Source organism: Crinia signifera, chromosome 19 (assembly GCF_055691185.1).
Source record: "Crinia signifera chromosome 19, ASM5569118v1, whole genome shotgun sequence".
Classification (NCBI taxonomy): domain Eukaryota; kingdom Metazoa; phylum Chordata; class Amphibia; order Anura; family Myobatrachidae; genus Crinia; species Crinia signifera.
The window spans coordinates 21,636,767-21,663,152 of NC_139226.1; the positions used below are offsets into that span (position 1 = coordinate 21,636,767).

General features: G+C 49.7%; 1 protein-coding gene across 2 annotated transcripts in view; it reads right to left on the minus strand.

Moving 5' to 3' along the window:
• LOC146042231 (sialic acid-binding Ig-like lectin 16) overlaps positions 1-25,976 on the minus strand; it is a 63,268-nt gene extending 37,292 nt beyond the window's left edge. The window contains exons 1-3 of one of the 2 annotated variants that reach the window (XM_083162152.1): positions 25,821-25,976; positions 5,209-5,318; positions 1,142-1,510 (exon numbers count right to left, since the gene is read on the minus strand). In XM_083162152.1, the coding sequence (XP_083018278.1) occupies positions 1,142-1,510; positions 5,209-5,269 (430 nt within the window). In that variant the 5' untranslated portion in view covers positions 5,270-5,318; positions 25,821-25,976. Of the gene's footprint in view, positions 1-1,141; positions 1,511-5,208; positions 5,319-5,914; positions 6,756-25,820 lie in introns of those variants that run through there. The other variant, XM_083162153.1, reaches the window with a different exon arrangement.
• Positions 25,977-26,386: the final 410 nt, after the last annotated feature.

Sequence of the window (26,386 nt, forward strand, 5' to 3'; positions counted from 1 at the left end):
TGCAGGGAAAGTCTAGACTTACGCTGCGCTGCAACAAGAAGGGAAAACCATTCCATGGTGAGATATTTTTAATTGGTTTTCCCCTTATGTGCACGGCTGCAATCACATTCATCGCTGCGGCGGCTGTTACCTGATCACTCGGCTCTGAAATATCGCAGCTCAGCAATCAGGTCTGAATCGGGCCCTATGTACCAAGCCTTGGAGAGAGACAAAGTGGATGGAGATATAATACCAACTGTTATTTGAAAGGCTGTGTTTGAAAAATGGCAGGAGTTTACTGATTGGTACTTTATCTCTCCCCAAATGATCTCTCTCTCTAAGGCTACTGTATGTACTAAGCCATGGAGAGATGAAAAAAAATTCTGACTCTTAACTGTTATGTTTCAAATGCAGCCTGTAACATGACAGTTAGGAGCTCGTTGGCTGGTACTTTATCCCTGAGCACATTTGGGGAGAATTCTAGTTCACTCTTAGTGAGCCAAATTTGGCCCCTGCCTTTCTGCACCTGTGTAAACCCTGATTGGGAACAGCCTCAGCGATTTATAATGTTGCCGGGCCGTTCGGAGCGGGGAGGAAGGGACGCGGGCAGTGGCAGCGATGGGCCATGGAAACGCCCAACATTTCATGGGCGTCCCCATGTAAATGTTGAGGGTTCCCATGGGAGTGCGGGTGGGACGAAGTGTGCCGGGGGCGGGCGGCTGACGTCACATGACGCCAGCCGCCCGCCCTGTCTTCATCCCAGCGCACGCTAATGTAACTCAGTCTCCACGGACTTATATTTGCGACTCCAGGAGAAATCATTGTATGGTCGCTGACACATGCGGGGGGATATGGCGGCGGGGGGAGTGGTGGTTTTTAGGAGGGACGGACACCCTGGGACTTGGTAAGCCGCCATCTTCCCTGCTTACCAACCTGAATCAGGCCCAATATAGTCTTTTATCTCTGGCACAACTACATCTAGATAACATTTCCCTGCGTGACTTCTTTTTCATAACCGTTGAGTACTACAACCATATAGTCTATTACCCATTTAAATGTCTTAATTAAGTTAAAAATAATTTGACAGCATAAGAACAAATAGAACATTAGACACAATAGTTTTCAGTTATGATACTTGCAATATTTATGGTTCTTTATTCACCTGTTACCGTCAAACGGGGTATAGTATCAAGATAGTTGAACCTTAATCCTCCATCTTCAAGTCGGAATACATAAGTGTTGGCGTCTCTAAAGACCGCATTGTTTATGGATAAGGAACAGTCTCTTCCCGACACGTTTCCAGTCAGGAAGAATCGTCCTTTAGCGGCATCAGCGATTACAGATCCACTAGTAGTGGCCACAAGTTCACCATCTCTGACCTGTGGCCTGAACCAGAAACCATTGGCGGTCTTGGTTAATGTCTCAGTGCTAGGTACTGTAAAAGCGCATGGGATGTGCACACAAAGTCCTACTTGCACGGTCACATACTCTGGTGCATATATGTTATATCCAGGCACCTGACCACCAACAACTGCAGAGACAGAAATACATAGTTACTCAGGTGCTTTATGTTAAATACTTCCTTCTGACCACCAACGACTGCAGAGACAGAAATACATATTTACTAATGTGCTTTTTGTTGTCTTGGGGAACACAGACACAGGACTTCTCATCCAGGGAGCTTGGGGCTTTCTTTTTCACAACATTCACAACAATGCCCCTATCCTGCCTTCACCCACACTGCCCCTATCCTGCCTTCACCCACACTGCCCCTATCCTGCCATCACCCACACTGCCCCTATCCTGCCATCACCCACACTGCCCCTATCCTGCCATCACCCACACTGCCCCTATCCTGCCTTCACCCACACTGCCCCTATACTGCCTTCACCCACACTGCCCCTATCCTGCCTTCACCCACACTGCCTCTATCCTGCCTTCACCCACACTGCCCCTATCCTGCCATCACCCACACTGCCCCTATCCTGCCATCACCCACACTGCCCCTATCCTGCCATCACCCACACTGCCCCTATCCTGCCTTCACCCACACTGCCCCTATACTGCCTTCACCCACACTGCCCCTATCCTGCCTTCACCCACACTGCCCCTATCCTGCCTTCACCCACACTGCCCCTATCCTGCCTTCACCCACACTGCCCCTATCCTGCCTTCACCCACACTGCCCCTATCCTGCCCTCACCCACACTGTCCCTATCCTGCCTTCACCCACACTGCCCCTATCCTGCCTTCACCCACACTGCCCCTATCCTGCCTTCACCCACACTGCCCCTATCCTGCCTTCACCCACACTGCCCCTATCCTGCCTTCACCCACACTGCCCCTATCCAGCCTTCACCCACACTGCCCCTATCCTGCCTTCACCAACACTGCCCCTATCCTGCCTTCACCTACACTGCCCCTATCCTGCCTTCACCCACACTGCCCCTATCCTGCCTTCACCCACACTGCCCCTATCCTGCCTTCACCAACACTGCCCCTATCCTGCCTTCACCCACACTGCCCCTATCCTGCCTTCACCAACACTGCCCCTATCCTGCCTTCACACACACTGCCCCTATCTGGCCTTCACCCACATTGCCCCTATCCTGCCTTCACCCACACTGCCCCTATCCTGCCTTCACCCACACTGCCCCTATCCTGCCTTCACCCACACTGCCCCTATCCTGCCATTCCAAACACTGCCCCTATCCTGCCATCACCTACACTGCCCCTATCCTGCCTTCACCCACACTGCCCCTATCCTGCCTTCACCCACACTGCCCATATCCTGCCTTCACCCACACTGCCCATATCCTGCCTTCACCCACACTGCCCCTATCCTGCCTTCACCCACACTGCCCCTATCCTGCCTTCACCCACACTGCCCCTATCCTGCCATTCCAAACACTGCCCCTATCCTGCCATCACCTACACTGCCCCTATCCTGCCTTCACCCACACTGCCCCTATCCTGCCTTCACCCACACTGCCCCTATCCTGCCTTCACCCACACTGCCCCTATCCTGCCTTCACCCACACTGCCCCTATCCTGCCTTCACCCACACTGCCCCTATCCTGCCTTCACCCACACTGCCCATATCCTGCCTTCACCCACACTGCCCATATCCTGCCTTCACCCACACTGCCCCTATCCTGCCTTCACCCACACTGCCCCTATCCTGCCTTCACCCACACTGCCCCTATCCTGCCATTCCAAACACTGCCCCTATCCTGCCATCACCTACACTGCCCCTATCCTGCCTTCACCCACACTGCCCCTATCCTGCCTTCACCCACACTGCCCCTATCCTGCCTTCACCCACACTGCCCCTATCCTGCCTTCACCCACACTGCCCCTATCCTGCCTTCACCCACACTGCCCCTATCCTGCCTTCACCCACACTGCCCCTATCCTGCCTTCACCCACACTGCCCCTATCCTGCCTTCACCCACACTGCCCCTATCCTGCCTTCACCAACACTGCCCCTATCCTGCCTTCACCCACACTGCCCCTATCCTGCCATTCCAAACACTGCCCCTATCCTGCCATCACCTACACTGCCCCTATCCTGCCTTCACCCACACTGCCCCTATCCTGCCTTCACCCACACTGCCCCTATCCTGCCTTCACCCACACTGCCCCTATCCTGCCTTCACCCACACTGCCCCTATCCTGCCATTCCCCACACTGCCCCTAACCTGCCTTCACCCACACTGCCCCTATTCTGCCATTCCCCACACTGCCCCTATCCTGCCATTCCTCACACTGTCACTATCCTTCCTTGCCCACTCTGCCCCTATTCTTACAGTATCTTCCCTATTGTACAGTTAGTAACAGAGACACTGTAATCACAGCTGAGTATTTATAACTACTGTAGGTGATTCGTGAAGGGCTACGCCCCATTAAAGTTAGAAATGTATTATGCGAGAGAAGTAGTGTGTGGTTATGTTGTTTGTGTGTGAGGAGGTTGTGTGATGTGTGGTTATAGTTAATGTGTTGGTGTACTGTGAGTGATGTAGTTGTTGTGGCTGGTGTAGTGGGGTTGGGTTTTTGTGTGTCAGGGTAGTGGAAATGTTCAGTAGAGGGTTGGACAGGGTGTGTGAGAGTCAGTAGTAGTGTGTGGGATGGTTTTTGTAGTAAGGTATGTGTTGTGAAGATTATGGTTCGGGTGTGTTGCCGATGTTGGAGGAGGCAATGAAGGGGTACAGTGGTTTATGAAGGGAGTCTGTGGGTGCTGTATTCCGAGTGTGGGGGTTGTGGTGTTGTAGGAGTGGATGAAGGGGTAGGGTGGTTTAGGAAGGGGGTCGGGTCTGTGGTGTTTTTCCTGGCACAGGGTGTGGAGTGTTCACTCTGTGTTCCCGTGATAATTCCGGCAGTGGCTGCGGGACTTCCGCCAGCTTGTGCACAGGACAGGGGGAGTGGCGGTGGCTAATGGGGTGGTAACGCTGGGTGGGGGGCAGATCTGTGCAGCCTGTGTTCGCTCCCCCTGGACTTGAGGCTGGATGGGCACCGGACTGGGGGAGTGGCGATGGCTGACTTGGGGTTGTAACGCTGGGCAGGGGCTTCACCTTGGTATGTGTATAATGCTGGCCAAGGGGGGCGGAATATCCTGTCAATCACCTGTTGTGTGTGTATAATGCTGGCCCTGCCATTCTTTGTACCTCCAATTACCTAACTGACAACCACCAACTGCAAAATAGAATATTAATAACGGAGGTCCTGCCCAGGAAATTACTATTGTGACCACCGGTAAATAGAGAGTGCAGGAGTCAAGCTCTGATACCAGATTTAGGGTATTGGGAAGTCAAATACAGAGACTGCAGCTGGGGATGTAGGTATTGACTGGACCCAGTGCACTGGAGCACAGGGGAACTCCTGGTGGGCCTTGCTGCCTGGGGCTCGCCTCCACCTACTCCTCTAAGAATCAGGTTCCAGACTACTGTTTGCACTTGAATTACACATTATACATATGTTACCTTATACCAGGGCTTAAAGTGGTCCTGAAAAGATGGTGGAAGTAATTTTCCCTGCCAACTAACTTCCAGACCCAAGCCCCACCCCCACAGCCAATGAACCTAAGCCCCACCTCCCAGTAACATCAACCACCAATCACTTGGAGAACAGGGAGTAGAGGGCTGCAGACCCCCCAGCCAGACTTGTAATGAGCCACCACTGGTCCCAGCTCTAATATTCATTTTTGCATAAATTACATTAGATCATACTTACTCCATATCAGGGACATCAAGAAGACCAACGACACGCAATGCTTCAGGTGGGATAAAGCCATTCTGGCAACTGCACTTACGTGATCTGCATTCACTGGCGGTCCATATAAACTGCAAGGTAATATTGTCATAGTTAGGTTCTCAGTATGTTGTATTTTTACCATGAATCCATCAGCATCAGCTTTACACACAATTGAGTCATAGGCATAGGCGTGTACATCCCATTTTATTAGAGGGTGCATTATCGGAGGGGAGTGTCTATCACCACCTACCGGGCGTCAATGCAAATGTATTGCAAAATGAATACTTTATTATAGAAGAACTAAGAGGAACACTGGCTGGCTCCTATTCGGTAAATCGGCATCAGTTGCTACACTCTGTTTGCAACAGGGAGCGCAGGCAGCCAAAATGGCGCACGGAGCGGCATAGGGGGGCGGGGCAGTGGCGTACCGCAGTCCGAACGGCATGAGGGTCAGGGGGCAGGCAGGTATGCCTGACCCCCCCCCCCCTTTTCACACCGGGTGCTCCGGCCAGCCAGTCAGGGAGAGCAGGGGGGAGTCTGGCCGGGAGGGGTTTAAATAGCCAGGCCAGTGGGGGAGGCAGCATTCAGCACAAGCAGAGCCAGGAAGCAGACCTCCCCAAGCAGCATCAGCAGCTTACAGCCGAAGCACAAGCCACTGAGAGGACAAAGGGCAATGTCTCCTTACCTAGCTTTGAGCACCAAAGGGGATATCCATCAGCCAGGGACCAGAGCAGGATATTAGCAGTCTTTGTCATACTGCTTCACAGCTGCGGGCAAACGGAAAAAGTGTGGAAGGGGCTTCAGCGACTGAGGCAGCATACAGCCAGCATCCATACGGCTCGAGAGGAGAGGCCACAACCAGCATATCAGCAGCATGAAGACATGACTCAGGCAGAGGATACAGACGGAGGAGCGAAAATCACCAGCGGCTTCCAGTCAGGGATCGGAGCTGAGCAGCAGCAGTCTGTGTCATCCCGCCTCGCAGCTGCCGGGAAAACTGCAATAGCAACGTCGTCACCAGAAGACATGGGGAAACCTATCCACGCCATCTGAGTGAGTACAGAAGCAGAATCCAGCCATTTGCCATACAGCTCCCAGGCCTGGTTCCCATAGCCAGCATGAGCACAAGGAGGAAGTGGGGGAGGAGTCCAGCAGGACAAAGGCAGCAGCAGATTCATTGAGGAAGCGGGGGAGGATTTCAGCCACAGCAGAGGAGTTCGGCCAGAAGGGGCTCCCCCTAGTGGCCGCATCTCATCAAAGCGTTCAACATTCACCAGCGCAGAGCAGCTAACACCACAGCGCAGCAGTAAGGGCCGGCTGCAGCCGCACACTTCGTTTAGAAGAGGCAGGAGCAATATTTTTATCAGGGTGAGCATGTTTATCAGCACAGATGGAGGGGATACAGCAGAGGGCATCAGAGTCCGCCTATGTGTGGCGTCAGGAGCCGGGCAAGGAAACACGGCGAGGCTGGGGCCTTGGCGACACTCGTGGATCACCAGATAGGAGCACATCACCACAGATGAGCAAATACCCACACGAAAGGAGCACATTCATCAGGCCGAGAAGGCATCAAGGCAGGCCATCTGGCCACAGCGAACAGGCAAGGACAGCAAAGTACGGGCACCGCTATGATCGGCGTGGCTTCAGCATTCACGGCGTCTCAGCCAGAATCCATTTGCTCACCTCCTTGCGCATTGTTCGGCGTGGGTAACGGGTGGCATGAGAAGAGGGTTTCCAAGATCGAAGCAGGAGCAAAACAAACGACGCACAGGATTTGGTAAGACAAATGTTGATAACCTGAAAAACGTGTAGTATGCCGAGGTAGATAGTATACAGAAAGTTTGCAATACTATGTACTATGCCATGAGCTGTATATACATTATCCAGAATGTTAGCAATGGTAGTTACTGTTTCCCTTGTGGCGCCTTATAAATAAATGATAATAATAATGATAATAGTATGCCAGTATGCATTATCCAGGATATAATATGCCAAGAAAGGGAGGCAATAATTACCCAGAATGTTAGCAATGCTAGGTAGCATGCCAAGGGACGTAGAATGTTTAACAATGCTAGAAAGTTATACATTATGAGAACCAGAATGCTAGCAATGCTATGGGCGACGCTGTAGGGGTGCCTAGGATGGATTGCAAAATGCACTTATATTAAAAGGCAGGGCCTTATAGCATAACCCCTGTGGCACCATATAAAGGAAGGATTATTATAATAATAATAGTATGCCAGTATGCATTATCCAGGATATAATATGCCAAGAACGGAGGGCAATAATTACCCAGAATGTTAGCAATGCTAGGTAGCATGCCAAGGGATGTAGAATGTTTAGCAATGCTAGTAGGTTATGCATTATGAGAACCAAATACTAGCAATGTTATGGGTGATGTTGTAGGTGTGCCTAGGACGGGTCAAAAAAGGCACGCGTCCCGGTACAGAGTGACAACAAAACAACATATGTGCAATCTATATTAAAAGGCAGGGCCTTACGGCCATCAAGAGGGGTATAATTTAGCCACCGTAAAACTGTTTTTAAGGACATTGGCTATGGATTGTCGCGCACAATGAAGTATAATGGACAGTTTAAGTCATTCCTGAGAGACCATAGGAATTCCTTTGTTATACGGCCAGAGGGCAGGTGAGTAGTTGCCACGGTTTTCACGGCAAGAAGTAGCCCTGCTGGCCTAGGAAGGAGGGGGGAGGTGGTGTCCCTCACCCCCCAGGGTGATAACAGCCACACAGATCCTATGCTGGGTCTGGGAGGAAGGGAGAGGGGGGGGGGGGGGGTTGTGTACCTCTCACCCCCCATAGTGATAACAGCCACACAGATCCTATGCTGGGTCTGGGAGGAAGGGAGAGGGGGATGGGGGGTTGTGTTCCTCTCAACCCCCATAGTGATAACAGCCACACAGATCCTATGCTGGGTCTGGGAGGAAGGGTGAGGGGGGTTGTGTTCCTCTCACCCCCCATAGTGATAACAGCCACACAGATCCTATGCTGGGTCTGGGAGGTAGGGAGAGGGGGGGGGGGGGGTTGTGTTCCTCTCACCCCCCATAGTGATAACAGCCACACAGATCCTATGCTGGGTCTGGGAGGAAGGGAGAGGGGGAAGGGGGGGTTCAGTTCCTCTCACCCCCATAGTGAGAACAGGCACACAGATGCTATGCTAGGTCTGGGAGGAGGAGGGGGGGCTGCGTTCTCCGCACCCCCAAAGGTTGGGCAATCGGTATCGCATATGCGGGGCCATAGGGTATGCATGGTTAGAGAGATCAGTACAAGTAATGTTCTCATGGATATCATGGCATTTCATGGAAGAGTTGGGAGGCAAGGGGGGAGTCCCGGCAGCGCAGCATCCCCTTGTGTGGAAGGGCGCAGGGGAGGGGCAATCAATCACCCCTCGTGCCACGGCAACAGCCCCAACATCGCTCGGCTGGAAGAGCCCAGCGGCATGCCCTTGTGCATGTGGAGCATTGGTAAATGGTCAGAACAGGGCAGAGCGTTAGCAAACAGGCAGGCAGAATGGATTAAGGAAAAGGGAGCGTGCCTAGGGATGGCAGCAGTCAGGTAAAAATTGTTTTCAGCACAGCAGCGTAGGTCTGCAGCCACGGCGCAAGGGGGCACCACAGTGAGATGGATGGTTTTGGGTCAGTTACAGGGCACTGACCCGAGCTACCTACACCAGCCAAGGGGTAAGGGACATTGGAACATCGGCCGAGGTGTTAGTTCACTTACATGGCTTGGTAAGCCCGGATGGAAATGCAGGGCCCTTCTTTAAAGGGCATCCATGTTTAGTCTCCAGCGCTAAGAAGCACAGCAGACAAAGGGGATAATTAGCCAGCATAGGGTAGGAAGGCAGCGCCTTACCTAACCCCGCCAATTTCGGTCCCAAGGGGTAAACCAGGGAGGCCCGGGCTCAGCCAGCACCCGTCATTTATTGACTCAGCGGTCAGGAGGATAAGAGCGCAGGGCCAGGGAGCACGGAGGCAGACGTTTAGACATTAATTCAGCTTTTAGGTTGCACCCTCAGCGTTTGAAGGCTTTTTAGCCTCAAAACTTTTAGCCTCATGGGAAGGAGCTTGACGTCTGTTTTCATAGAAAAAAGGTTTGGTTAGAATTGCGACATCTCATGGGTTTCGCTACCAAGCATTCGGCTCCTTCCCGCAGGAGCGCATAGGGTCAAGGGCGATAGCATGCCTCCGATGAGATCCGGCGGGGCAGGGACCCCCCGGGTCATCGCTATGCTGTCACTTGCGGTGAAACCTACAGAATGCCAGTCCTGCCAGAGGCGCGGGGGGCATTACGTTCCCCTCGTACCGGGCCACAGAAATTGACACGGTCATTCCCCCAGTGGGAGCCTGGGTAAAAGTATTAGGGCAAAGAAAGTCATGCCGCGGGCAGTCAGTATTGGGAAGTTTAAATTCCAGTTATTCGTAGATGCCGCAAGGGCCAGAAGCTGCGGAGCTGGTGGTCCACCGGAAGAGCGGTGGGCGCTGAGGGGAAACCCTAGTGGGAGGCCATGGAGCAGCATGGAGCTATGCCCAATAGTTGTGCCAGCAACAACTTGGGCAGAGAAGAGCTCACCAACAGACTGAGTCAGTCTGGCGGGCGACAATCGGGCAGTTGTTCAGGCGGTGAACAGCCAGCAGGTAGCAGCACCGCCGCTCATTAGGTGTCCTGGTAGTCGGTCGCAGCATCCCGGCACAGCACCAATATTAAGTTTAGGCCAAAGGAAGGCGCCGGGAGTGGGAAACGGTAGGGAACGTATTATCCAGCCGTAGCTAGGAGCACGCAAGGTAGCAACTCCCCATGCGAGCGCAACAGAACATGGAGGGCGTACAAGTCTGCCCAGTGAAGCTGGATTCAAGTGAAGGGCAGCTGCAGGAGGTAGGCTTCCAGGCAGCGGCTTGCCTGATGATTCTAAAGGGAAAGAAGGCCGCCAAGGCCTGGGTGAGCGCCATGCGGGCGGCCATAGGTGTGTCGGGAATCTAGATTAAGACAATGCAGAGTCTTTTTCAGTGCAAGCAATAATAAGGGGCAGGACATGGAAAAAGGCAAGCATTCGAGCCTCGACATCTAGGGGTAGATATTCATGCTAGAAATGTCGACAATCCGGCCAGGTCACATTCAGTGAAGCAGCACAGGGGCCTTTAGCGATGCATGCCGGGTTACCGAGCCCCTAGCAAGAGCTAAGCTCGCTGTGGGGATGGCGGTAGCGCAAAAAATGTGGCGGTAAGCAGCAGCAGGGGCCAGTGCAAAGTGCATAGACACAAAACGGATTGGTAGGGTAGAAGCTGGGCGCAGCCGTACGGGTGCAACGTGGCAGCTGTACAGGCGCAACAAGGCCTCGGCATGCCCGGGGCAACCGGCCCCGACTACATGGAAATCAGGCCGCCGGGTGAGGAGCAATGCCGGTGCATAGCAAGGGCTCCCCCCCGGACAAGCGACAGTTTGCAGCAATTCCAAAGAGGGCATGTTGGCTAGCAAATCGAAAGGTTTGGCACACAACTCAGGCAAGCTATATGTGAGGCCGGTCATCAACAGTGCAGCACAAGCGTGCCGGGTAAGCACAGGGCCCAAAGAGGAGAGGCATGTACGGAGCGGTGGCCATTCCCGCATGAATAGGGTGGAGGCCAGGGCTGCAACTAGACCATATGGTCAGCAGCCTGAACTAAGGTATTTTTGGTCAGACAGGCACACCTGTCGCTGGGCGATAGAGACCCGTTCGGCAATGCACGGCAAAGGTGCCGGGGGGCTAAAATAAGTGGAGGCGGCAGGGTGGGGGTTTTTCGGCCCCCGGGCAGGTAGAGGGGCCTCAGTGGCGGGAAGAAGCAGTGCGCAAGGCATCGGGACAGGAGGAGCCAGCTGAGGTTTGCAGATTCACCCTCGGTCGGGCCGCACGCCAGGCTCCAGCTGTCGACGGCGGGCCAACCGGCTGCGCGCCAGCCAACGGGTGATCGGCGGGGGCTGGCTCACAGGTAAGGGGCGTAGCCAAGGGCCTACAGCGTAGGCGGGGGGCACGCCCCGCGGTTTAAGTCAATGTAGGCCATTGACAGGTTTCTTGCCTTGCCCACTGTTCTCTGTCTCTACCCTGCAAAAGGTAATTAAGGTGTGGTAAATAAACTGTGGCCAATGATTCAATCCCACGCACTGTCTCTGAGTATGATTTCGGTTGGGGTTGGGAGTGAGGTTACACGAGGGACGCAGCACACAGCCCTCGCACCCTTAAGGGAGCGCAGGCAGCCAAAATGGCGCACGGAGCGGCATAGGGGGGCGGGGCAGTGGCGTACCGCAGTCCGAACGGCATGAGGGTCAGGGGGCAGGCAGGTATGCCTGACCCCCCCCCCCCCTTTTCACACCGGGTGCTCCGGCCAGCCAGTCAGGGAGAGCAGGGGGGAGTCTGGCCGGGAGGGGTTTAAATAGCCAGGCCAGTGGGGGAGGCAGCATTCAGCACAAGCAGAGCCAGGAAGCAGACCCCACCCACCCATCCCATCTAGGATTTATAGGGTCCGGGACCCATAAGGTAGCATGCATTTAAGTTGTGTGGTATGTAATGATGTGATCTGTAATGGTGATATGTACTGTATTATTCAAAAAATAAATGAATAAAAAAAAAAAAAAAAAAAAAAAGCTAAGTAATAAAGGTAACAAGTAAATTAACGGGATCATGTATGAATACATTGGTGTTTCAAAGGGAATGTATTGTATTCAAGAAAGTGTTGAGTGGTGGTTGGGTAACCAGCTATAAAGGGAAAAGGTTTTAATGTTATGCAATATTGTCACAGTTGAGTGTTGTAAGCATGTCGCAGGGCGGGAAGAAGCAGTGCGCAAGGCATCGGGACAGGAGGAGCCAGCTGAGGTTTGCAGATTCACCCTCGGTCGGGCCGCACGCCAGGCTCCAGCTGTCGACGGCGGGCCAACCGGCTGCGCGCCAGCCAACGGGTGATCGGCGGGGGCTGGCTCACAGGTAAGGGGCGTAGCCAAGGGCCTACAGCGTAGGCGGGGGGCACGCCCCGCGGTTTAAGTCAATGTAGGCCATTGACAGGTTTCTTGCCTTGCCCACTGTTCTCTGTCCCTACCCTGCAAAAGGTAATTAAGGTGTGGTAAATAAACTGTGGCCAATGATTCAATCCCACGCACTGTCTCTGAGTATGATTTCGGTTGGGGTTGGGAGTGAGGTTACACGAGGGACGCAGCACACAGCCCTCGCACCCTTAAGGAGTCTGTGAGTGACACGGGCGGGCGACCATGCACGTGGTGGGACATCATTGCCTCACACCAGGCACAGTAATGTCAGTGGAGACGGGGCCTGAACTGCAAGGGCAATAGAGTGCCCCCCAGAAATAAATACAGCACATAAGTACCCCACCCCGATAATAATACATGGTCAGTCAGCCACCAGTTTACATAGGGGAGGCAAAAGGAATGAGATACAGATACATTTACATTGAATCATCAGCGCCATTTCCCAGCATGTTACCAAGTATAGTGGCTCTTACTAACTGCTCTGGGGCTCATCTACATTTGTGTATAATTCATTTAAAAATATTCCACTCAGATGTAGCAGTACACACCCATGCTAGGTGCCTCGTTCACAATCTCTTTTGACAATCTTGCCATATATAGAACTAGACACGCCTTTTGGGTGGAGCCTGACACGCCCCCTCAATGGGGCACTGTGCAAAATTCTATTACCAACTATAATCTCCCTGAAACTAGTTTTCAAAAGTAGGCAAGTATGAGTTAACATTTATATCAAGATATAACGAGACAGCAAGTAAGACATAGTTGCCTACCCTCCCGCTTTTAGCGGGAGTCTCCCGCGTTTTGACCTTTTCTCCCGGCCCCCCGGAAGGTCCCGGGATCCTCCCGGTTTTTCAGCCTACTTGCGGAAAAATTAGACTGCGCATGCGCAAAGTGCCGGGTGCAGGTTCCAGCAGCGACCAGCGCAATTTCGTGATGTGCCCGGCGTCGCTGTCCTCTTAGATGACAGCCGCCGCAGAGACTGGCAGCAGGGAAAGGAGAGTGGGTGCGGCTAGAGCGGCAGCGGTGAGTACCGCTCGCAATCTAATTAGGCGTGACGCCCATGGATCCGCCCCCTTTTGTGTCATGCCTGCCGGGCCCGCCCCCTACTTGATTGAGCTGGCTGCCCTCTCCCGGAGAGGGCAGCTGAAAAGTCGGCAACCCTGAAGTAAGATCACCAAGATCATCATGAAAATGTACCCCCTTTTGAGTACTGATCCTTCTTTAGATCCCAAACCATCTGTTTTATTTAGGAAAGCGCCCAACCTAAAAAACATTTTAACACATAGTTTTTTTAAAGGTTCTGTAAAAAACCACCAACCATTTTTTGGAAGCCCATGATAGTGATCTCAAGGGGATGCTAGTTATTGGTTTAGAGCATGTGTAACTTACTAACCGTGGTGGGGATCGTTTTAGAAACCTATGCCAGCAGGAAGCAGCCTGGATCCTGAAACTCCAATCCCTGAAACCACAAGGCCTAAATGCAGGGGCGTAACTAGAGCTTTGTGGGCCCCATAGCAAAATCTTGAAAGGGCCCCCCATGAAGAAAAACACCTAGGCCTCCACTTCAAAAAACAAAAAAAACATCCTCTGCACTGCAGGCTCACCCCTTTCCCACTACACAGAGAGATGCAGGACAATAGGGAGGAGATAGATAAAAGGTGGTAGGGAGGGTGTAGAGAGATGCAGGGTGGTAGGGAGGGGATAGGGAGACGCTAGGTGGTGGGGAGGGGATTGAGAGATGGTAGATGGTGGGGAGGGGATAGAGGGACGCTACACAGTGGGGAGGGGATAGAGACGCTAGACTGTGGGGATGGGATAGAGAGATGATAGATGGGGCGGAGGAGATAGAGAGACGCAAGATGGTGGGGAGGGGATAGAGAGACGTTAGACGGTGGGGTGGGGAGGGGAAAGAGAATCTAGACAGGGAGTGAGACACTAGCGGGTAGGGAGGGGATAGTGAGACACCGGGTGGCAGTTAAACTCTAGTAACCAACACCAATAATCACTAATTACATATACACATGCTGTATGATAAATTATTTGAAATTATATTTACAGTACAAGCGAGGTAATTACATAAACACAAACATTTACTCACCTCAGACTGCCTGCAGTTGCTCATCTAAATCCTCCTGGCTGTCAGGCTCTCTCTGGTCATGCTGGCAGACCAGGATAGAGATGCCACCTGACCTCAGCCTGGTCATCTCAACTGGCCACCTGACTGTGGTGATCGAATACCCTGCCTGCGCTGGCCACCCAGACATCACCCCCGCATGCCGTTACTCAGCATCAGCGTTCAAGCTGCCCCCACTGGACGGTGCCCAACATTAGCATTAACCCCCCTGCTGGCCGCCCCCTGGCATCAGCGTCACCCGGACCCGCTACCCTGCCCAGGCCTATGCCCGGCATCAGCATTGTGGCCCCCACAAATCCCCGCTGTCCGCTGCCACCGCCACCACCAGACCCGCGACTCCCTCCAGTCGCGACCCCCACCCCCTCATGTCACACGCCGCCGCGGCACACGGTGGGTACATTACTCACCCGTCCGTGCCCGTCGACGGCTAGCATGTGTGGGCTCCTGGCTTGTGGACGGCGGGCGGCGGCTTCTGGCATGAGGACGGCAGCGGGGAAGGCTGGGGAGTGCTGCGCTGTGTCTGTGTTTGGCAACGCCGGGAGGCCGGCGACGCCATCTTGCTTCAGGGCAGAACTGGGATTGGGCCAGGTCAAGGGTCTCCACCCACTACTATCCTGACAGTCAATGGCAGCCGCCCTCTAGGGATATAGGGGATCTGCCTAGGGCTGTTCAGGGTCAGTACAAAAAGTCTTCTGAGCTGTTCAGTTCTAATGGATGACTCCTGACTCTCCTGGTGCCCTAGTCTCACTGCTCTGCACTCAGACTATTGACTGCCTAGGACCCCATCGCTTTTGTTCCAGCCAAGCCCAGCAGCCAGCCCGTACTTCCAAGCTACCGGCACCACCACCTCCCAATTCCTTTCAGAGACTCATTATCCATCCTCTTTCAGTCCAAAGGATCCAATTGTGCCCTCCATCATTACCATCCTCTTTCCGGAACATCATCACTACCAGTCTTCCTGCCAGCCTCTTTACCCACTTGAACTTTCTTTCAAGGACATTGCCTCTAATCATTTCAAGTACCTTGCCTGTGTTTTTCTGTTTACCACTAACTGCCACTTAAAGAAGTATTTAAGTGAAGTTGTCAGCTATATGAAATCCTTCATTAAACCTGCACGTTTTAATCCTTCATCTTCTGATCAGTCTCCCTGTGAGTAGCACATATCTGGGAGACAGCTAGCTTCCAATTGCAGCTGTCAGGTAAGGATTTCCCCCCTGTAGATGCTGCTTGTGAGCCAGGATCAGTGTACAGTTTCCATGCGGCTCTAGGAGGAAAGCGTCTCCTCATCAGACGCGCATTTTATATAAAAATCTTGTTTCCTTATATCAGGGATATTCTTCCTCCACTTATCAGTAGTGTCTGGCTGTATATTTAAGCAGTTCTCCATATATATTTTTGTACTACTTAGATATTTTTGGATGATTGTGACAGTTATGGTGAAAGAAGACTAGCAACCACAAGACTGCGCATCAGTAATACCCCTTTCAGACATACGGCAAAATCCCAGGTTTTTACACATGAACGCGCATCAACCCGGGATTTTGGTATGTCTGAAAGGGTCAACCCGGGTGTTAAAACCCAGGTCTCCTACCCTTCTTTTTACCTGGGTTGAGGACCCGGTATTTAAGACCCGGGTTGATCCTTTCAGTCATAAGAAAAAACCCGGGTTTTTCAGCAAATTACTGGGTAGAACTGCTTCACCCGGTAATTTGCTGCTGTAAGTGTGAAAGGGTGCAGGCTGCACCCGGGAAAATGACCCAGCAGTCAAAATGCCGGGTAATTCCCGGGTAGTATGTCTAAAAGGGGTATCAGACTCTAGACCTGTGTTTTTCAACCACTGTGCCGTGGCACACTAGTGTGCCTTGAGCTGCTCCCAAGTGCGCCCCCAGATCTACAGATGTCCAAACCAGTTTACAGCCACCACCAGGTCAACTGTTATTTACTGGTCTCTTTTTTCATGTAAAGCAGTGGTGGCCAACCCAAGGCTCTTGAGCCTCATGCGGCTCTCCCCCTTGTAAAGTGCGGCTCCTGCTCCCACTGCTGCCCGCCGCCCACCGTCCGTCCCAGTCCCCACTGCTCCCGGTTCCCTGAATCCCTTCTCCTTCTGAGGGGAGGAGAGAGCGCTTTGCGCATCTCTCCTACCCCTTACTGTCTTGTGACTGGGCCGTGGCCAGCAGCCAATCAGGAGCCGGCCAGCGAGCTTTGATTAGTGGACGGACCAGTCACAGGGAAGTGAGGGGGGAAGGCAGGGACGTGCAGTCAGGGGAGGCAGGGGTGGCAGAGCCTCCCCTGTCATTAATGATTAAAATAATTTTAAAATACAAAGAAAATACTTATGACACATATATGCTTTGTATTATTATAATGTTGACTCTATTTTTTTTTATTCATTAGTTTAGGAGGCACCAAGAGCGGTGCCTCCCGCTTTCCATATTACAGTTATGGACTGTCAGGGGCGGGCAGTGGGCAGGGCTAAGAACCGAGCTGGTAAAAGCTCATTTAAAAAAGTTGTATAGGCGGCACCTATAGCGGTGCCTCTGTGACAGGGACGTGCTTTTCTGCCTATATGACAGCACACCCCTGTCACTGAGACAGATGTGATTGGGCACAGTGGCGCTGTCTCAGTGACAGGGGCGTGCTTTCATATAGGCAGAAAACACGTCCCTGACTGCCACCAAGGAACTTCTATAGGTGCCGCCTATAGTATCGTACTGTTGCATGCAGAGGAGCCCTGGCTCGTCCACTGACTTGTTATGCGGGCGGGGAGTGGGGGGGGGAGCGGTGGTGCCGGGCTGGCGTGCCGGGCTCCTCTGCACTGCAGTGAAGTCAAGCTGACTTATAATGCGGGCGAGCGAGGGGGGAGCGGCGGTGCCATGCTGGCCTGCCAGGCTGCGCTGACTTGCGGGCGGGGAAATGGTGGTGTCGGGCTGGGCTGCCAGCTCACGCTGCTATCAGTGTCCGGGATCCCGCTTCCGCCTCCCGCCGGCACTCTGTCTCTGTCTCCGGGTCCCTGTCCCAGGAACGCTGCTGCCAGTTCTACTTGGGTAAGCAGTGCCTTAAACAGAAATGTGTGTTTAGCACTTGTGGAGGGTGGGGGCTGTGTATTTTTTAGTTGGCACAGGTGTTTGTGTGTTTGTGTTAAGGGACAGACTTGTGTGTATTTGTGTTAAGGGACAGAAGTGTATAACTGTGTATTTGTGTAAAGTGAGAGGTGTGTACTGTGTGTTTTTGTAAAATAAGTGTGTTTTTAAATGAACACATTGTTTGCCTCACCAACCATGAACATCACTGCACGTCACTGGGGGAAGGAGACGTGCGCTTTGCTGTGCTTGTGTGCTCCTCCCCTCCCCTCGGTGACATGACAGGAGTCGGACTACAGGGGGACGCTAGACTGTCCTCTCCCTGCCCGGCAGCAGCTGCAACAATGGTGAGTGCTGCTGCTGGGAAATTTGCACTGTGGGGGAATAGCAGTTTGTGGCACTGTGGGGGCATAGCAGTTTGTGGCACTGTGGGGGCATACCAGCTTTCTGGCACCGTAGGGGCATAACCGGCACCGTGTGGTGCATACCTGGCACCATGGGGGCATATGTATATATGGCACTGCACTATTGGAGGCATATTTGTATCACACCCACCCAAGGGGTCAAAATAGACTACACCCCTTGTTTCGGCGCGCGCATGATGTCGGCTCTTTAGCTTGACTACCGATATTTTTCGGCTCTTGACTGGTTGGCCACCCCTGATGTAAAGGGTCAATATATTTTAGTTTTGTTACCTGTGGGGATCAGTGTGATTGTTTTTTATATGGAGGCCAATAGGTTTGGATTTTTCCTGTGGGGGCCAATGTGTTTTGTTTGCCCTGTGGGGATCTCATGGTGTGCCTTGGCAATTTGAAAATCTTATTTAGTGTGCCGCAAGGTAAAAAGGTTGAAAATCACTGCTCTAGACTGATAACGGTATTGCAACATTATCTCAAACTTTTGATCTTTGTGTTGCCACTTGCAGTATCTCAGTGTAATACTAGCAACCACAAGACTGCACATCAGTAAGACACTAGACTGATAACGGTATTGCAACATTATCTCAAACTTTTGATCTTTGTGTTGCCCCTTGCAGTATCACAGTGTAATTTGATTGAATTATATCAAGTGAGGTAATATCACATTACAAGTATTTTGGATATTCCCTCACAAGGTGATATTTTCGCTAGTTTGCTATCAAGAATATGTAGCTCATTTATACCTAATCATACAGAAGCACAGAAGCTACAGATATTAACAGGAACTTTGACTGTTATATAGAAATTTAAAATTTCCTTATTGTCCTGTCCAAGAGATATACTTTCTCTTGATGACAGGTGATATATGTTTTATGTATGTATGTAAAATTGTTTTGTATTTATGGTTGGCTCCCAATATTTTAAATGAATAACCTAATAAAAGTTAATTTTTAAATATACAATAATACTTAACAAACAAAGCTGTGCCCCTAAAAAAGAGAGTTCTTTTCTTTCCTTCCTTCTTATATGTACTGTGTAAACAGGGAGCATACGAACACCACTATTCAGTTAGTCAATGGAAATGACTGCAGGTACCTGAGCTGACAGTGGGTTGTTATGGCTGTCTCCTCTCTTTGAAGAAGTAAATTTCTAAAAGGGACATAGTTTTACTTTAAGTTGGTGTGTGGTGCCATTAATACGAATACTTGGGGGCATTGGCTTTTAATATTCAGCGTCATATATTGGGTTACACCATTATTCCCTCACCTGTACCATCAATTGCTTTCATTCCTTAGCAACCAATAACGCTAAATTGTGACTAAATCCCATTGTTGAGATCCATTACCATATACCATTTTTTATATATACTTTTTATAATTTTTTTATATATATTTATATTTTTTATTATTAACTTTTATTAGGTACTTGTGTAGTTTCACCGCGCCAGTAGATTGCATGCAATATCGCATGCTATTTACTATCCATTTCATTACCCCATTATCCACTAGGGCGTGGAGTTGATTTTATATAGTGTGGCGAGCGCACATTTGATCTAGTAAATCAAATATATATCGAATTCTATATTGAATTCAAAATTTAATGCAAAAGTACAGATCTAATGCCAAATCATGGAAAGATCTAATGTCAGATCTAATAGAAAATCGAATCTAACATCAAATCAAAAGCAAATCGATGTGTGTGTACAGGGCTTAACACCTGAGAGATTAACTCAGGTGGATATAAAACTGAGGGAAAGCAAAGAGTGAGCCATCGCTGAGTTAAGAAACCAGCCCTGAGTGCGGCATAACACGTACAATTGGGACCATCTATTGCAGGACAATCAGCTGGAATCTCCATTAACCCACCGGGCCGTCTCTGTGTGCACGGACTTAACTATGGCCGCACAATTGTAGACATGGCAGGAGAAAGCAGCCCGCGTTCCCTCACTGCAGCCGGACACCTGTGACAAGCTCCCTGGCTTATGGCAGAGCTGTCACGCTGGCGGAGGCAACAAAAACGGTGAATACCCAGCGGTGCACTCACGTACAGAGTGCATGATCCTATTTCTGCCCATCCAGACAGTAGGGGTTATTCTGGATCACTCCTGGCAAATTCCTTCTTAAAATGGACAAAACCATGTGCACTGCAGGTGGGGCAGATGTAAAATGTGCAGAGAGAATTCGATTTGGGTGAGTTATTTTGTTTCTGTGCAGGGAAAATACTGACTGCTATTTTTACACTGCAATATAGATCTCACTTTGAAGTAAAACCTCACCCAAATCTAATTCTCTCTGCACAAGTTACATCTGCCCCACCTGCAGTGCACATGGTTTTGTAGATCTGAGAAGGAATTTGCCAGGAGTGAACCAGAATAACCCCCAGTGTGTGTTATTTGGAGCGCAGGTACCTGTGATACACATCTACAGGAGCAGATTACACAGGACCCCACGTCTCCTAAAGGAGGTAAAAACGATTATTAACCCCTTGAGTGGTGGGTTTTGCTGGGGCAGGACAAACCCACCAGGGCAGGTTTGTCCTGCCCAAGCAAAACCCACCACAGGAATTTGGAAGCCGTCCCCCCTCACCTCTGCTTCGGCATTAGTAAGCCGGAGCTGCCGCTGCTGCCCCCGCTGCCTTAGCCGCCTGTCACATTCAGCAGTGACGTCGGCGGCAGGCTGGGGGATGTTCGCGGCGGCTCAGGAGGACTCGGGTGCCGACCATACCCGAGCTCCCGCCGACGTCACTGTAAAGTGACAGGCAGGCGGGTCGGGGAAGCTCCGATCGCCGGAGCACAGGTACAGGGGAGGGGGGACAGTGGGGGACTGGGGGGCTGGAGCTGTTCAGGGGTGTAGTGTAGAGGTGCTGCACCAGTGGTGCACACCTGGACACCACTGGCGCACACCTATTGTATATTAGTGGTATGCTCTGAGATTTTCCAGGACAGCCCGCTGTGGCAGCGCAGCTGAGCCCGGAAAATCTCTGGGCATACCACTCAAGGTGTTAATCTACTGTGGGCTTGTGCAATATTAAATCTTCTGTATTATTGGGAAAGTTGGATTTACTAATCCCCCAGAGAGGATGACTATTGGAAAATTCCAACCATTACCAAAGGATGATTATATCTGACCTATTACCTGCAGGTACTGCTTATAACAGTCTCCCATATACAGAGGGCCTATTACCAGTCCCTGCAAAGTGAACGTAGTCTGTATGTTTTACGGTGTATGTCAGTGTATGTCAGTGTGTCTTTTTATTGATTTGCATATTCTTTGTTTAAAGTATAATAAAAAAAAAAAATGTATTACAAACTGATTCATTAATTGTTCCACAGTGCCCTAAGCACCCCACTTTTACTTTCTATTGACTTTTTGATATGTCGATATTGTAAATGTTTATATTTTGATTGTGTTGACATTTTTCCATGTCGGAATAATGTATGTCTACATTTTGACTGTGTCGGTATTTTGACTGTCAGTCAACAGTGGTCGGTAAATCGTCTGAAACCCCTTATCACTGTGTTCTACTGAGCCCATCCTAATTAATACTTACATGTAAGTTGTTAATGTGTAACTCCCCTGGAAACATTGTTTGCTTCCTAGTTACCCTGTATTCCATCTGCGTTATCTGTCGTTGTTCTACATTTTCCTGCATTTGCATGTCATCCTGCCAGTCATTGAGTATTATCTCTTGTACTTATCACATCCTGTGTTTGTATAATTAATGTTTATCATCAATAGATCATTCATTTCTTCTGTTTTTACAAAATCATCTTTTGAGAGCAATGAGCCTACTTCAGACCTGATCTCACAGCTGCATGAGCAAACCCTGCCGGTGCCTGAATCCCCTTGGTGCCATGCCAGGGGATGTGTCCGCTAGCAGGAGAAATCATTTGATTGTCACCGAATTCGTCCCCATCCGATCGTTACAGGATTAGGCCCTGGGTTCGAGGCACTGAATGTGAATGCTAAGTAATCATTTTCTTGCACATATTTAGTACCAGTTATAGATCATGTCAACAGCATAGAAACATAGAATTTGACGGCAGATAAGAACCACTTGGCCCATCTAGTCTGCCCCTTTTTTAAACATGTTACCTCAAACCATATTTGATCCTTATTTTTGTGTAAGGATATCAATATGCTTATCCCAAGCATGTGTAATTTGTAGTACTGTATTTGCCTCTACCACCTCTGTTGGGAGGCTGTTCCACTTATCCACTACTCTTTCTGTGAAGTAATTCTTCCTCACGTTTCCCCTGAATCTTCCTCCCTCTAGTGTCAGTGCATGCATGTCCTCGTGTTCTGCTGCTCCTCTTCCTGTGAAGAATGTCTCCCACCTGTACCTTGTTAAAGCCCTTGATATATTTGAAGATTTCTATCATGTCCCCCCTTTCCCTTCTCTACTCTAAGCTATACATATTAAGATCTTTTAGTCTTTCCTGGTACGTTTTGTGATGCAGGCAGTGGTGCAAGTAGAATTTTTTTCTTGGTGGTACTGATAGCCTCCACCAAAAATGGGCGTGGTCATGTGTCATGAGGGGGCGTGGTCACACAAAGCTAGAGGAGAGACTAAATGACAATAGTGGCGTGGCATCAGGAGACAGGGAATGAGAAACAGGGAATGGCTGGGGGTGGGTTGGCTCTTGCTTGGGGGAGAGCCGGGCAGCTTGTGCTTACAATTGTGGAGCCTGCTCTTCATGCTGTTGGCGCCACTGATGTCTGTCAATGTGACTGGCTAAATCAGCAGTAGCCGGTAGCTGCATACAGCACCAATCATAACACTGGGTGGGTGGGCTGCGGATGCATTATATTTAGACTTAAAATAAAAATAGAACTGACAGTGGGTTAGGGGTAAGTGGTACTGTGTACCTGCAACATATTTCTTACAGGTACTCCGTACCACGCCATACCCCCTTACTTGCAACACTGGATGCAGGCCATGCACCATTTTAGTTGCTCTTCTTTGTACAGTCTCTAATGTATTTATATCCTTCTGGAGATATTGCCTCCAGAACTGAAGACAATACTCTAGGTGAGGTCGTACCAATGACCTATACAGTGGCATTATTACTTCTTTCTTTCTACTGCTGATACCTCTCCCTATGCAACCAAGCATCTGACTTGCCCTCTTCATTGCTTTGTTACATTGCCTACCTGCCTTTAAATCCCCTGAAATAGTGACACCTAGATCCCTCTCTTCCTCAGTAGTTCCCATTATAGTGCCATTTATACTATATTTAGTCTTTGGATTTTTGCAACCCAAGTGCATGATTTTGCATGCTCTTGACCATTCCTCTAATCTACCTAGATCATTAATCATTTGTTTTACCCCTCCTGGTGTGTCTACCCTGTTGCATACCTTTGTGTCATCTGCAAAAAGGCACATTTTACCCTCAATTCCATTTGCAATATCACCAATAAAGATATTAGAAAGCACTGGTCCAAGTACAGATCCCTGGGGTACTCCACTGGTAATCTTTCACTCTTGACTGTACTCCGTTTACTACAACCAACTCTCTGTTTTCTGTCCTGCAACCACGCTCTTATCCATTCAACTATCTCCAATCCCAAGCTTTCAAGTTTATTTAACAGTCTGCGATTTGGGACAGTGTCAAAAGCCTTACTAAAGTCTAGATAAGCTACATCTACAGCCCCACCTTGATCTATTACTTTAGTCACCCAGTCAAAAAAGTCAATAAGATTTGTTTGACATGATCTTCCCCCAGTAAACCCATGCTGTTTTGGATCCTGTAAATTGCTGGTTTTGAGATATTCTACAACTCTTTGTTTTAAGAGTGTTTCCATCAATTTTCCTACTACTGATGTAAGGATCTAGTACCAGTTATAGACCATGTCCTCAGTAGTGCCAGTTACATTTCATGTCCCCAGTAGTGAAGGTTACACATCATGTCCCCAGTAGTGCCATGTACAGTTGCCACAAGTAGTGCCAGCTACATATCATGTCCCCAGTAGGGCCAGTTATATATAATGTCCCCAGTAGTGCCAGGTACAGATGTCCCCAGTAGTGTCAGTTACATATCATGTCTCTAGTAGTGCCGGTTACAGATGTCCCCAGTAGTGCCAGTTACATATCATGTCCACAGTAGTTCCAGTTGCATATCATGTCCCCAGTACTGCCAGTTGCAGATGTTTCCAGTAGTGTTAGTTACATGTCATGTCCCCATTAGTGCCAGTTACATATGATGTCCCAGGTAGTGCCAATTACATATCATGTCAACAGTAGTACTATTACAGATGTCTCAAGTAGTGCCAGTTACAGAAATCCCCACTAGTGCCAGTTACATAACATGTCCCCAGTAGTGCCAGATCCAGATGCGCCCAGTAGTGCCAAGTACAGATGTCCGCAGTAGCACCATTTACATATCATGCCCCAGTGGTGCCAGTTTCATATCATGTCCCCTGTAGTGCCTGTTACACATCAGGTCTCTATTAGTGCAAGTTACAGATGTCCCCAGTAGTGCCAGTTACAGGAGTTCCAGTAGTGCCAATTACAGATGTCCCCAGTAGTGTCAGTTACAGATGTCCCCAATAGTACCAGTTACAGATCATGTCCCCTGCAATGCCAGTTTCATATCATGTATCTATTAGTGCCAGTTACAGATGTCCCCAGTAGTGCTAGTTACATATCATGTCCCCAGTAGTGCCAGTTACATATCATGTCAACAGTAGTACTATTACAGATTTCTCCAGTAGTGCCAGTTACAGAAATCCCCAGTAGTGCCAGTTACATAACATGTCCCCAGTAGTGCCAGATACAGATGCACCCAGTAGTGCCAAGTACAGATGTCCCCAGTAGTGCCAGTTACATATCATGTCCCCTGTAGTGCCAGTTACACATCAGGTCTCTATTAGTGCCAGTTACAGATGTCCACAGTAGTGCCATTTACAGGAGTCCCCAGTAGTGCCAATTACAGATGTCCCCAGTAGTGCCAATTACAGATGCCCTCAATAGTGCCAATTACAGATGTCCCCAGTAGTGTCAGTTATAGATGTCCCCAATAGTACCAGTTACATATCATGTCCCCAGTAGTGCCAGTTACATATCATGTCCCCTGCAATGCCAGTTACATATCATGTATCTATTAGTGCCAGTTACAGATGTCCCCAGTAGTGCTAGTTGCATATCATGTCCCCAGTAGTGCCAGTTACATATCATGTCCCCTGCAATGCCAGTTACATATCATGTATCTATTAGTGCCAGTTACAGATGTCCCCAGTAGTGCTAGTTACATATCATGTCCCCAGTAGTGCCAGTTACATATCATGTCCCCGGTAGCGCCAGTAACATATCATGCCCCCAGTAGTGCCAGTTACAGATGTCCCTGGTAGTGCCAATTACAGATTCTCACAGTAGTGCCAGTTACGGATGTCTCCAGTAGTGCCAGTTACCGATGCCTCAAGTAGTGTAATTTATAGCTGTCCCCAGTCATGCCAGTTACAGATATCCCCAGTAGTGATTTAAGCAAAAATATTAATAAAATAAACAGTACATTCTAGAAATAAGGATTTTCTGAATTATTTGGATTACAGATCCTGATAAGAGCTGCTCAACCTGTGTAATTCCAAGTGATGTGTGCAACTGTAAATTGCAACCAGGAATTGCTCGGAACTGAATTGGTGCTGTACCGATAGATTGCAACTTATCGTTCTTATGACACGCTTAACCTCTAATACAGTGATATTCAACTTTTTTTCAACTCGCCGCACACCAAACAAGATTCTAAAATTGGCAAGGCACATCATCAGTCCCCCCACTTGGAATATATACACACACTTGCTAAGATATGATGATAATCATAACGAACATGGTGCATAATATACTAATTAATCAGTTACAAAAAACATAAGCTGCAAAATATTTACATTTTCTCTAGTCCTTTATTATCATTTTATTTATACATTACCTGCACTTGGTAGAAATGTTTTCCCCGTGCACTGTCTGTAATCAGAAGATGTTGGGCTGTCGTACAGGATCTGCTGTTTTTTTCATTACAATGTAAAGTACTTAGCGTGCTGGTATAAGTCCCCTCGTGTTTCTACACCTCGCTTTCCTCCTTCTGTCTGTTGTTCTGTACATTCCAGTAGTCTACATTACGGCTCTGTTCAGCCGGACACAAAAGCAGAAGTTAAATTGAAAAATAAGCTGCAACCAAATCTGTTCCTCATAGAACCGTGAATGCCTGAACATTACACACACACTACTGTGCCTGGGATTGTGTAATCGCTTTATTCTCCACCTTAACCTGTTCCGTTATCATTTTCTGTATTCTTATGGAATTAGCACCTGACTGTACTGTAACGGGATACGGTCATTGGGTCTACAGCAACTAGGTCGACAAGCATTGGGTCGACACCACTAGGTCGACAGACAGCAAGGTCGACATGGGTTTAGGTCAACATGGGTCGAGGTCGACATGGGTCTAGGTTGACATGGGTCTAGGTCGACAGGTCATTCACCCCGAGATACTGC